Source organism: Megalops cyprinoides, chromosome 25 (genome assembly GCF_013368585.1).
Source record: "Megalops cyprinoides isolate fMegCyp1 chromosome 25, fMegCyp1.pri, whole genome shotgun sequence".
Lineage (NCBI taxonomy): Eukaryota > Metazoa > Chordata > Actinopteri > Elopiformes > Megalopidae > Megalops > Megalops cyprinoides.
The window spans coordinates 4,815,850-4,829,145 of record NC_050607.1 but is presented as its reverse complement, the minus strand read 5'-3'; the positions used below and the strand labels follow the sequence as shown (position 1 = coordinate 4,829,145).

The window sequence follows — 13,296 nt, the reverse complement described above, 5'->3', positions numbered from 1 at the left end:
TCCCAGATTTTTCCTGAATATGTAGGTTAGGGCTGAGAGCTGATGGCACACAGGCATTCCACTGTTTACCGCTGATTTTCTAAGCAGGGTAATTTAAACACCTGGATACTTAGACACTATTCAGGTTAAGTCTCCTTCTCAAGGGTGCATAAGCATCGTCTGGTACCCAGGTATGGAACCTACAGCCTCTGAATTCCAAGCAAATTTCTGCAACAAGTACAGCCAACACCACATGTACTGTGCCCCTGAAAGGTACTTCAGAAAGGTACTTAACCCCAATCGCTTTGGTGAAATATTAAGCAATAACACCAACACAAAGAAATATGTAGTAGGAAATATGCCGTGAATAATGATGACTGATGTGGTGCCTCTAGGGACAAGAGTAAATGCCTTATAATCAAATCATGGTTGAGTTGCTCAAGGTACAGGTCTTAATCAGGGAGGTAAGACCTCCCCGGTATGATGGAACTGGTTGGCCTCACCTTGTCGCCCAGTGTAGTGGTGTTGAGTTCAGATCACCTCCCAGCTGGTCCACAATGGCACCCTTCGATATGTAGTACCTGCAAACACACAAACACACACACGGACAACAGTTCAGGTGCCTGACTCAACCTGAAGATATGTAGAGCCCCACTCTCGGACACAGACTCTCAGACACAGACGTACAGATGTCTCTCTGGGATCTGCAATTCTGAGGGAGGAAGAGCCACATCACAACCAGAGAGGGGGAAGTCAGATGTGTGTCCACCTTACGGACACCATAAGTTATGGTGACACCCTTCTGTCACTGAAAACTGATCAGCAAAGTACGGTGACCGTCTGACAGGTTGAAAACAGTCGATAACACTCACAAAGTCTCTTTCTTTTGTTTTTATAAAACAATGGCACTGTTAATGTCAAAATGACTGAATTATATGAAATGTGGGTTATTGCATTCAGGGTTGGGTCTTCTTTTGACACAGTCTTTGTCCAACTGTGCGTCAAAAACGATAGCGTGGGTTATCGAGAGTTCCCAGGCCATCCGCCAATTGATGGGTCATATTTCATCCCTGACATCCAGCTGCTGACACCTTTGACAGCGTGACACATCATTAGAATGTGACAGAGCGTGAGCTATGGAGCCACTGTGACTTCATAGATGCTTCAGGTCTGACGGTCACATGACCGCAGCGTGTCTCTGTGTGGAGCTCTGCCAGCGCCAGCAGTTTAAATAAGATTCAGAATCGAGGGCGTCTGCTGGAGGGGGAAACGGGCTCCTGTTTTATTGCTCCTGCTGCCTCCGTTTCCCCTGCGACTCAGAGACCAGAGCCAGCGTGTTCCAGCTGGATGATCCAGCGTTCGCTACGAGGAGAAGCAAAAAGTCTTTCTACAGCTAGCCTTCCTTCTCTCCCCCTCTCTCTCTGACACACACACGCACACACGCACACACACCTTCACTACCCTGGGAGAGGTCATTCATTGGGAAGTTCTAGCCCTGCTGCCACGGTATAAATGCAACCAGGTGATCACTTTTTACCTGGCTGCAGCAGTGTAGTCAAACAGGGTATAAATTTAAAATAAATAAAGCCAATCCATATACACCAAAATAGCATCCGAGAGGCTAGAGAGCACCATGATTCACCCACGCTTCCAAATGGTGTTACAGTCGTGTTTGCAAAAGATCTCTCTAGTTGTGAAACAAAGCTTTGCAAAACCAGCAGATACTCATCACGGTGAGAGAGATGCACTGGAAACGACCTCTGGTTCCAGAAGACACCTGCTAAGGAGACTCTGTAAAAACACAGCTAATGACAAGGGTGCTGTGTCACTGAAAGCTCCATCATGAAAGGATGAGACCCATAAGGGCTGACGTATCTCCATAGGACATCAGTGCTCCTTAAGCGGGGCACATGTAATTTTGTGAAGAGTCAAAGTCAAGATCAAATACTGTCTGAGCATCTTAAAAAAAATCTAATGCTATTAACACACACTTCCTCGCTGAGCCCACAGTTAATCAACATTCAAAATGAGGAGATGGAGACTACTCATTTCACAATGCCTTGTGACTCCATACCGTTGAAACTGAGCAAAAAGAGTCAGTGATATCTAGTAGGAGGTCATTTCAAGCCGGCGTTTCCACACCAAAAAGCAGAACTCAAGACATGGCAATTACTGGAAACATATCCGTGTATACAGCCATGTGTCTATCAACAATCACAGCGGAGAGGGGAAAGTATGTGAACAGGGCGGTATGCTATAGAAGACCGTATAATTATGTCCTCTAAATACTAGTAAACACTGCACTGGCACGACAGGAAGGGATAAACATAAACACAGGAAGCTGGGACATACTGTCCCACTTGCCTCCCATGTGATGTGCAGGAGTGTGTGTGTGTGTGTGTGTGTGTGTGTGTGTGCACGCGTGCGTGTGCGAGTCATGTAGAAGTGTGTGCACGTGCGATGAATCAGAGTATGTGTGTGCGAAGGAGTATGTGCGTGTGTGCAATAGTGTGCATGTGTGTGTGATGTGTAGGAGTACGTGTAGGAATGCGTGTGTTTAATGTGTAGGAGTGTGTATAGGATGTGTGAATACGTATATTTGTACATGTTGTGATGAAGTGTGTGAGTGCGTGTGGGTGTGGTGTGTGTGAGGTGTAGGAATATGTATGCATGTGTATGTGTTATGAGTGTGTGTGTGTGTGTGTGTTTGTGTATGAGCGCATGTGTATGTCAGCACTCACTTGACCAGGTCTATCCTGTTGTTAATGGCAGCCCAGTGCAGCAGGGTGACGTTCTCTTTGTCCGGCTGCCGCACGTCATATCCGGCCTCCACCAGCTCTCGACAGCGCTCGAAGATCCCATACCTGCAGCACAGAGAGGAGGTTACGCACACACACACACACACACACACGCGCACACACGCGCACACGCGCACACGCACCCACGTACGCACGCACACACACACTAACTGAAAGACAAAACACACACATATACTCCTACACATCACACACACACACACACGCACACGCACACTAACTGGAACACACAACACACACACACACACACACACACACACACACACACACACGCACACGCACACGCACACGCACACGCACACGCACACGCACACGCACACGCACACTAACTGGAACACACAACACACACACACACACACACTAACTGAAAGACACAACACACACATATACTCCTACACATCACACACACACACACACACACACACAGTGTCCACAGCCAATGACTGCCTGCTGACAGCATGGCTGTTCCTGCTCCCTCCCACTGATTCAGCAGCAGTAAAAATAATCCAACCTCTTTCAGGCCCCTCTGAGCTACCATCTACAGGCTCACACAGTGAACAGCACTGTCTCTGAGCGATGGGAGTGTGTGAATGTCACTGATCGTTAGCATAGATTAGCGTCCCCTCATGAGCAAGGTTAGAACTCTGCACTCTGACCTGAGGCCTGGCTATCTGTGTTCAAGTTGGAGAAACACTGTGTACTCTTGAATGCTGAAATTAATAATAGTGAACTGTACTGCCATAGTAGTATATGAGGACCCCTGTTTGCTGTTGTTAACATGACAATATTTTCATTTTATACCTTTGTTTTTGTAAGTATCTCTGGATAAGAGTGTCTGCCAAGTGACCAACTGCATATGTAAGAACAAGCTTTAATACAAAGCTTCCCAACGCTCCACTGATAATATTTTTGCTTTACTCTAATGTTTCACACTAACATTCATAGTGTCACCATTGTCATCACCATGAGAGGATGACGTATGTTATTTCACCTTTTCCCCTCAAACTACCATCTCGCTGGTCAGTGTGTGAGCACTACTGACTATGAGGCTCTGGCAGCACTGCTGGAGGGGGGGGAGGGGGGGGGGGTTTGATTGACACCTCCAGGATTGAATCATTTCTCCTCTTTCTCCACAGCCCGGCAGCAGGCCTGCTTCCTTCCGCACATTAAAACAGCTAATAACCCTGAGCCGCACTGCCGTCTGCAGGAGAGGAGTTCTGAGGCTCTGAGATCCAATTCCAGAGAGGAAGGCCACATTCATTTAACCAAGTTACAGAATAACAGGAAAAAAAAACAAATGAATACAGATCAGGCTGAAAACAGATGGGAAATAAATTGTTTTTTTCATAATATGCGAATGGATTCTTAATAGACTTCCCTGAGGCCTATTACCCTATAGCTGCATAAGTTCTGGATATATGACTGGGTGGAAGTGCTGAGCTGGCATTTCACCGAAGAAAAAAAGGGGGGGTCAGGACCACAATGCAATTACTTCTTATCACTTGTAGACTTTTCAGAAGTATCGCTGTGACTGACCGCAGCACAATGGCGCCTGAAATCAACCTTATAAAACTTCTGAACAATGAAAAGAATGAGTGAATGAGTACATTTAAGGCACTGAGTTGAGCATTAGGGACTTGCCCTGAACCTAACGGCTGAATGTAACTCAAGGTGAACTTTGTGAATTACTGGTGCAAAGCTGGGAATGACAGTTAATAAAGTATGCACGTCACATATCATGTACCTTTTGACAGTGCTCTTAATGTGGATGGAGGATTTCTTTTTCAGTTCAGCCATGCTGGTACATACAAATGTGCTCCATTATTATTTTTTCGAGCAGAGAGATGCTTACATCTCCACATACAAAAGCCAACCTCACAGGAAGTGACCCATGGGAAGTGCTTTCACTGGTCCCAGAGGAAAGGCAAGGAAAGGCGTGACAGAAAAAACACATCAATCACAACAGCAACAAATTCTAACATTATGAGTCAAAATTAATGTGCTTGTACATTACACAAGAACAGGACAATCTGTTCTGACATTGAATGGAACTGTACATATGTTCAGATTGGTATGGTTTAGTAGTAGTCATGTCCTGGTGAAAAGAGGGATGAAGGCCAACAGTTACACATCCCAACTGGCCCATGACGAAGGCCCTTGTGATTTTATTCCCCTGTCCACCTCCCTATGAATTTACACGGCAACCACGGAGGCCAGGGAAGTAACATGGTCATGCATGAAGTCAACCTCACTGAAGTTTAAAAGAAATACGACATCAGCCTTGTTCGGTTCATTTTTACAGCCATAAGTCTGCTGAGTTATTTTTCATTCAGGTAAAATAACCCAGTGCCTTTAAAGAAACCTTCACTTGATTTAGAAATATCTATCTTTATATCCGGAGGCGGAATGCCATTCCTCGACCACCGCCTAAGAGTGTAGCTACACCCTGTCAGTACCGGCCTTGGGGAGGTGAATTACCAGCATATTTATGCAGGGGCTTACGCTCAGCCTGCCTGTACAGTCAGATTAATCAGCGTCAAAGTGCAGACCCAGCAGACCGGGGAGCAACCCCAGGTACTCACTGTGTGGCTTTGACGATGTCCCAGGTGCTGTAGTCGTCCACGTGGCTCTTGCGGCCCACATTCTCGCTGTAGCCGTGGTTATAGTGGCTCTGGGGCTTGATTTCCTGGGAGGGAAGGGAGGGAGAGAGAGAAAGAAGAAGCGTGTCAGTCAATCTCGGGAAAGGTTGCCGCCCCAGACCGACAGGATGACAGCGTAGCGTCTCGCGGGAGAGGAAGAGGGAGAGGAGGACCCGCGACACAAAGCCAAACGGGGCCGTCTGGGCCTTACCGTCTCAATCACCTTCCATGGCAACGCCAGGGCGACCGTAATTAGCCTTCGTCTCCCTGTGTGGGCGGCCTCCTCTGGCAAACAAAGCTTACTGAGAGCCCCTCTTTCTCTCTTTCACAGCCTCAGCTGTGCAGGTAAACTGTCAGGACAATACTCTCTCTTCACCCTCCTCCTCCTGAATTTATTATAAGCACCTGTTCTGCTGTGCCAGGCGCACTCCTAGAAGACGTCCTTTTAGAACGAAGCTTCTAAAAAAATGAATAAATAAAAAATGTAATCACTTGTTTCCCTGAAAATTTCCTGTGAAGGTATAACACAGCGGACACTGTACAAAGCAAAAGGCCGCCAAGTCTTTGCAGTGGATAACACTGCTGTTGGTGTTGTTATGTGTAGTTGAGAGATCCAGGGGATTCTGCCAGAGTTGAAATGACACTGATGAGTGTTTTTGCAGCCTCTGAATTCAGGTTTGACATCATTGCTCCCTACTGACAGCCACGGTTCACGTCACCACCGAGACAGGCCCTCTCTCCGCTGTCTGAGAATGGACTCAATAGCTCTGAGAAACAGGAGGACACGCAGTACCAGCAAAATAACCAGCTGCAAATTTATAAATAGCAAAACATTTAGGGCGTCATGCCAGGTTCATTCACAAAAATATTTCGGTTGTAAACATATGGGGATTTGCGGCACTTTTTTCCCCCTAATGCCACAAATGACTGGATTATCATCTGGAGTTGATGTCTGACATAATCTACTGCATACATTTCCGTTGGCGCCCCTGGAAATGGCAGATGCTCACCATTTTTTTTTTCCAGTGAAGTACAAGAAAAACAGCCAATCAGGACAGAGGTTTGGGATAAGCAGCACATCTCCAGATGTTGCCAGAGGTATGCATGGCTTGAGAGATGAAATTTGTTTTGAACCAGTCCAGTGAGAGAGCAGCATGTTAGACAGATCAGTATTAGCCTGTCAAAGATCGACCAACGCACCATAGCAAGCAAAACTGATTGAGAGAGGCTGACCAAATCTTTAACCAATCATCAATGAAAGTGAACAGACAGCTGTACTGACAGAAAGGAATTTAAAAAATGGCAAGTTCATTGCTAGATTTGAAATGACTTGTCATTGTACTTGTGTGGGATTATTTGCGTGAAAGTGCACACATTTTATTGAGAACGATCTCAAAAGCTGTTAACAGCACTTGTTCCTTATTCCCGGGACAGGATTTGTTTTTCAGTACAGGAATAACAGGTTTTTTCATCCAGCTCTCAGATATCTATTCATATGCAGAGATGGAAATAATTTTCCCAATACACAGCAGTTTCAGCCCCCCCCTCCCAGGTCCCACTAGAAGCAGGATAGAGCGCCCCCATCAGGCAGCCGACACACAGCACACTTAAAAGTCACACGCCGGCAGCGGGGGTGGCGTAGAGGACACCATTCCCCAAAATGGGACTGTGACCGCCTACTCTTTTCAAACTCTGAGAAAAGTTGCCCACTGGTGTGGAAAGCGTACGAATCTGGTTTTTTCCCACTTTCACACTGATTTGTCACAACAGACGGCGAGCTCCTGCTGAGATGAAAAGGCAACCTCTGAGGAGTGCACGCTCGTGCCATTAGCTACACGGCAACCGCCTGCAGCACCATCTCCGGAGGAAACCCAGTGCGGCTGAACACCTGGGGCAGGGGAGAGGGTCACACTGACACAACGGGGGGGACGGGCTCACTTTTAGCTGAAACGCCACAGCCCAGAAAACAAGACTGGGGTCAGAACTGACAGAGGAAAATGAACAATACTGTGTTTGCATGTAACTAGGTCTTTATTTGCTGAAGATATCTCTGCCCATACAGTAAACATTCCAATTAGTGTGCAGTGACTGTTTGCTTCCATGATCCTGTGCCAAAAGTGATGAGGAATCTGAGGCAGTGTAATGCACAGTATCTACAGCGGGCTGCTGACAGTCAACTGTTTACTTTGGAAAACGATCAAGAGCTGAACTGGTTCAATATAACCTGCAGAGGTCCGAAAGAGAGCCGTTTGTGTCGGCTTGTGGTTTATTATTCAAAGCGCGTGGAGTCTGACGTGAGTGGAAAAGCACTGGCGGGGTGAGTGGCACCTGGAAACCCTCAGAGGGTCTGGAGCATCAGCCCAAGTTAATGAAGAAACCGTAGGACACTCAAGGACAACCTGACAGTTCTCTCTCTCTCAGCTGCAGGCCTGCTCTCATGCTGCTTTCATGTTTCATGTCAGTTCATGTCACTCCACTTGCAACCAGAAGGTTATGAGCTCCATTCCCACGTGGAGTCCTCTACCTGACAAAGTAAGCTAATCTGAAATGATTCTGGTAATATACAGCGGTACAAACCATAAGGTCTGTCAGTCCTACCCTCACCTTGAGTGCAGATCAACTAAAGTGGTTCCACCATATCTAAGATGCAAAAACAATCATTAAAATCTTTAAACTAGGCTAATACTGGAGTTGCATTCTTGGACAAGAGAAAGAATTGCTATGCAGTCTCTCAAACAACTTTGTAATTTACCCAATAACATCATAAAACCTCACAGTTTCCTCATTCTGCATGTAAACTATACAGAGATATCAAATCAAATCATAATCAAATATCAAATATCAAATATGTTCTTGTTAAATCTGCACACTCGAGCTAGGCAAGCATAAGACTGAAGCAAAGCAATGGTTAGAGCGTCAAAAATAACGCTCTCCCACGCAAGCTACACCTTGCAATTTTCTCTTTCGAAAACACATTAATTCCCAGATTTAACGACGCCGTAATAACAGGTTAGAAAGCTGGGACTCTCCGCTGCAGCTTCAAAAGAGGGTACGCAGCCCTGGAAGGTCAGCGGCCATAATATAATTTGCAATTCATTAGTAAACAAACATTTTCACATTAATCCAGATTAAATGTCATGATTTGATCCTATCAATTCCGTTGTAATCTGCGTATGACAGCCCGGTGCTGCTGCACCATTCTGTGCAGGGGCAGCTGTCAAGACAGTGAGAGAATGAAATCACTCCTAAATGAACGGGGGCGTTTTACTCGCTCGCTGCTTAGCATTTGTTACTACGGGCCTCCGGGGAAATGCGGCCGGGTTGCTCACACAAGCGAGCACGACCCTTGTGTCCCGGGGGGCACTCTCCTCAAGCTCAGGTGACATTTACGACAGGAATTTGACACAAGTGTAAAACCAAAGTGATGAGACACTGCATAACAGACCTGCAAGATTGTCTGAACGACTGAAAAGTCAGTTCTTACATTTGCATTATTGCAGTTATACGTCTGAATAGCATAACCCCTTCTCCACGGTTGTTCAACATAAGCTTACCCTATAGTTTACATATAAAGCAAGTATAAGCCTGGTTATTTGTTGAAACCATTTGGGAAACTACCTCCGTCGTGAGCACAACAGTAGTAACTGGCAATGAATTCAAGCATGAATTCTTTCTGGCAACAGGACTGATTCTGTAATCTCTAATTCCACACTGGCACAATTATTACTGAGCACATGAGTTAACAAAAAGCATAAGGACTGACAAGTCAATTTCAGTGCCACCTTAAAAACACCACTTCTGTTCCGTTCTGAGACGGTTTCACAGGGATGTAACTCACGACCCGCAAAGAGACAGGCCTTAGAGGAATGAAGGGGTATTCCCCGAACATGCTGGAACTCAGACCTACAGTGGGGTGTGAAAACGCCGACCTAGACGGAAAAGGGAGTTATGATCTATCATAAATCAAGCTAACAGGTATTTCTGACAAGCTACAGCGGCTCTGATTCTCCAGAACAGCCAAAGCAGAACTGGCACAACAGTCCTACCTACAGAGGATGCTGCCAACAACACAGGCTGTTTTTCTGGTAGGGCTGGGATAGAACATCTACAAGGCCAGCCAAGTATAACGGCTCTCATTCAATTATAATGGATCTCACTGAACTTAGCAACACAAACTGAATGTTTAAAATAAGACAGGCTTTTCACACAGGATATGATGTCTTCCACATCCATACCACAGAATACGCTTCCTGTCTAACAGGGCCGTCTGTGGCCATCTCAGGTGTGCTCCCATTGGTCAAGCTGGGCCAATTACTCAGACAGACTGACAACCACAGGTATTTTTCCAGATCTAACCCAAGACAATGGACACCATCAGGGGCTGGAAACCAACTGGTGTTGAGAGGAGGAGCTGACGAGAGAAACTGTAGTTGGGCGCTGGAAAAGGATATGATGCTGTATCCGTTACAATTCATACTCTGCTCCTTGATGTCAACTTGCTGGTAATGCAAGCCACACAGTCTCAGGTGTCACCGTGACCCCCCGAAATGTTCTCCTACACTGTACTGCTGATCATTAAAACCGTGCTCTAAAGCAGGAGGGCCTTCCTTTCAGCACGACCCCGACATGGCTCCTCCTCTGAGGCGGCCATCTTTAAATGTTAAAGAAAGCGCCTAGGTCTTGGCACAGCAAAACAAGCACTGTGTGCACCGGTGACATCACTGCTGTCTGATCAGATTAAACGCTCCACAGAAAGACAAACTGAAATGTCTGAGGGATATGCTGACTGCGGGAAACTGTCAGCCAGGATTGACAAAGGTACAGCATCCCTTGCAGGGGATGATGGGACGGTTAATGGCGGCTCGCTGGCCTGAGAGAGGATGTTCAGTCCTCCATGCACACCAAGGTGGGTTTGTTCGGGTAAAAACAGGGTAACAGCATCCCGGGGATGTGAGGAGGAGGCAATATATTACCAATAACAAGATTACTCTTGCTTTTTCTGAACTGTGTTCAGAACGGCTAGTGCTCTGTAAACCTTTGACGGCTCCAGTTTTAACACTGTATTATGCTTTCAGGTTTCTGCCTGGGAAAATGTGTGCTCTTGGTCTTATAGTCAATTGTGAGGGTTTGCAAAGCTAAGTAACAGTCTGTGAGCATTAGCATACATCTGGTCAGTTTGGGGGGAAAAAAATACAATCAAACTACATCAAAATAAAATTGTACACAATTGTTCATCAAAAGCAGGTGCAAAGCAACGGTAACAGTGGATCACTGAATGGTTTTCATGGTTTATTAATTCATTAACAAAATACTGTGGCTACAATCCCTATCTTTATATTATCCTCAAATGTCAAGATAATATAAAGAAACATAACCAAAGCGTTAGCTAGTTTATCAAGGCTATGAAGAAACACATGACATACAGTAGTTGATTTATTGCTGAAACGTGCAGCCACTGTAAGTCTGCAGACTGTTATTGTAGATGAAATTAATAATGACATACAAGATTGCAGGTTAGCTAGCTCTTAAGTTTTGTAACATTGCTTTTTGAGAGCTGACAGCACACCTACATCCGATTTAAACAGGTTCGATGAAGTGAAACATTGCGTTAGCTTGAAGAGGGGCCTGTGTTGTCTTTATAAATAAATAATGAAAACGTTGCACGTTATGCTAACAGAGTCAACTGGAGAGGAAGGATGCTGTAATTCATTCGGTGCAATCATAGGTTTTAGGGACAATTTCAAAATCTAGCTTTTTATCGGGGGCGATCATATCCCATCCCATGATGTGCACGAATCGGCCCACCTTTGTCGAGTAGTTTCATGGTTCATAAAAGCATCATCTGTCGCCAAGTGTTGCTAGCTAGTTAGCTAGCTATCTATGTTTGCAATGCTGTTCACTGAATCCACAGCTAGCTAACTAACCACCGATATCTTATTCTTACACTCTGATATTCAATTTATTCCATGCAGCGTGTTTCAGGACAGCATAAATGACCCAACATATTCTCCTTTACTGCTAGATAGGAACCTAGCCAACAGGCTAACTGATTTCCCAGCAAGGGACAATCTGACAGATGCAATTGGTGCGTGCCTTTCCCCCTTCCGAAGTGGTGCTGCTACGAACGTGCAGGGGGGGCACCCCGTCCGTAAACACAACGCATTCACTCCGGGAAGTTTCTAACATCTGATTATGCCATACGTCCCCGCTTCGACCCTTCTAACTAACGCGATGACAGGTCATCTTACCTCTGGATGAAGAATAGGGACACAGCCAGCTTCTTTTTCGTATTCATCCATAGCGTCAGCCATCTTGGTGCTAAACCTCGCTGAGCATTATGGGAGGCAACGCTCGAGCTAACAGAGAAACAAGCGGGAGGGGGGCCTCCCCCAATCTGCGATTACATGTGCGCGTCCCGTTTACAATGCATCGCACAACGGCTTAAAGGGGCGAGTGGGCGGTTTAACCTCAATAATACAGGAAGAATGTGGAATTGTTGTACGTGAAAATAGTTTATGTTATAGATGGCTTGTCTTTTTCGTCGTGTGTGTTTAGGGTTTCCTGAATGGTTCAAATGTATTAGAGTCTTATTTCGTAATGAAGAAGCTTTACAGCTAGGTATTATCACTGGACACATTTTGCCATCATTAAGTGCAAGCAAAAATCATGTAATTCTGAGATTATGGATATGGATATGACATTACATCACAAATTAGTGCACCACAAATCACTGCCGAAGAATAAAAACGCATAGTTGTGAGAGATTCGTTCGTTGATTGGCCTCAACAGTTTAGGAAAAACCTATGTTAATTTATCCGTTTTTCCAACGATTATTGTCTCACGATTTTGAAGGAAACTCACCTAAAAATCCAAATCTTAAGTGTCATGGTCAGAGCTGCCAACTCTTAATCATTCAGCGTGACAGTCGCGTTCTCAGACCATGAAAACAACGTTCAGTGATGTGTGAGTGTAAAGACATGCAAGTGTAAATTGCATGATTGCGGCAGCCCTCATGATCTTAAGAAAACAATTTTAGGGTTATTTTACAGTGGCCTTAATGATCCACTTTAAAAATAATATGTCCCTGATAACTATACACTAATATGGATAGCCCTACACCAGTTGCGTGACACCCTCACCTAGTATAACATGTCAGTCATTGTACTAACCTAAAAGGTGATCTCTTCACAATGATTCTTTTCAAGACTTTGGCTTCACAGTGATTCTACATCTACTATAATAACACACAATGCTTTTAAAAGCTTCCTAGTGACTGTGACATGCATTTTAAAGGTGAAGACACCAGCTTTTGTATTGTTGTGATTTCCTGCCGTATTTAACATGGTCCGCTGCATAAATAATTCTGAAATTAATATGTACATTTGGAACTTTTGAGAATTGCCTTTTAATAGTGAGACATTACACGCCAGGCTGTATGAGATCATAGCATCATTACGTAAAAGTGAATTAGGGAAATAAAATCCAACAAATTTTTGTTGATTGAATTACATTACTCAAACAGGAGATGTCGCCATTTTATCATTTTTAATATTTGATTTTCTCTGCGGTTCCCTACTTCTCGGCGTTCATGAAAATTATTTTATTTCATGATCATAAATAACTGTTGATCATAATGTGTTAATTATCATATATACACATTTTGTATGAGTCTTTCAGGCGAAGAACAGGAGTGTTTCATAACCATAAGCTAAGACTGTCGAAATGATTGAAAAGGTTTTTTGTAGCACAAAATACACACTAGATGTCGCCCTACATATATTTATAGTTTAATTTTGACGCGCGCATGTGCTCTCTCAGATGCATTTTCATCATTGTAATTGTAATTGTCCTCTGCTCTGTTT

The 13,296-nt window shown here is 44.7% G+C and overlaps 1 protein-coding gene across 1 annotated transcript in view; it reads right to left on the bottom strand.

Annotated features, from left to right (window-relative positions):
• LOC118771895 (palmitoyltransferase ZDHHC17) overlaps nt 1-11,757 on the bottom strand; it is a 31,927-nt gene extending 20,170 nt beyond the window's left edge. Inside the window, exons 1-4 of the mRNA XM_036520040.1 lie at nt 11,683-11,757; nt 5,378-5,481; nt 2,721-2,843; nt 483-560 (exon numbers count right to left, since the gene is read on the bottom strand). Coding sequence (XP_036375933.1) covers nt 483-560; nt 2,721-2,843; nt 5,378-5,481; nt 11,683-11,745 — 368 coding nt within the window. The 5' untranslated portion in view covers nt 11,746-11,757. The remainder of the gene's footprint in view (nt 1-482; nt 561-2,720; nt 2,844-5,377; nt 5,482-11,682) is intronic.
• Between the last annotated feature and the right edge of the window lie 1,539 nt (nt 11,758-13,296).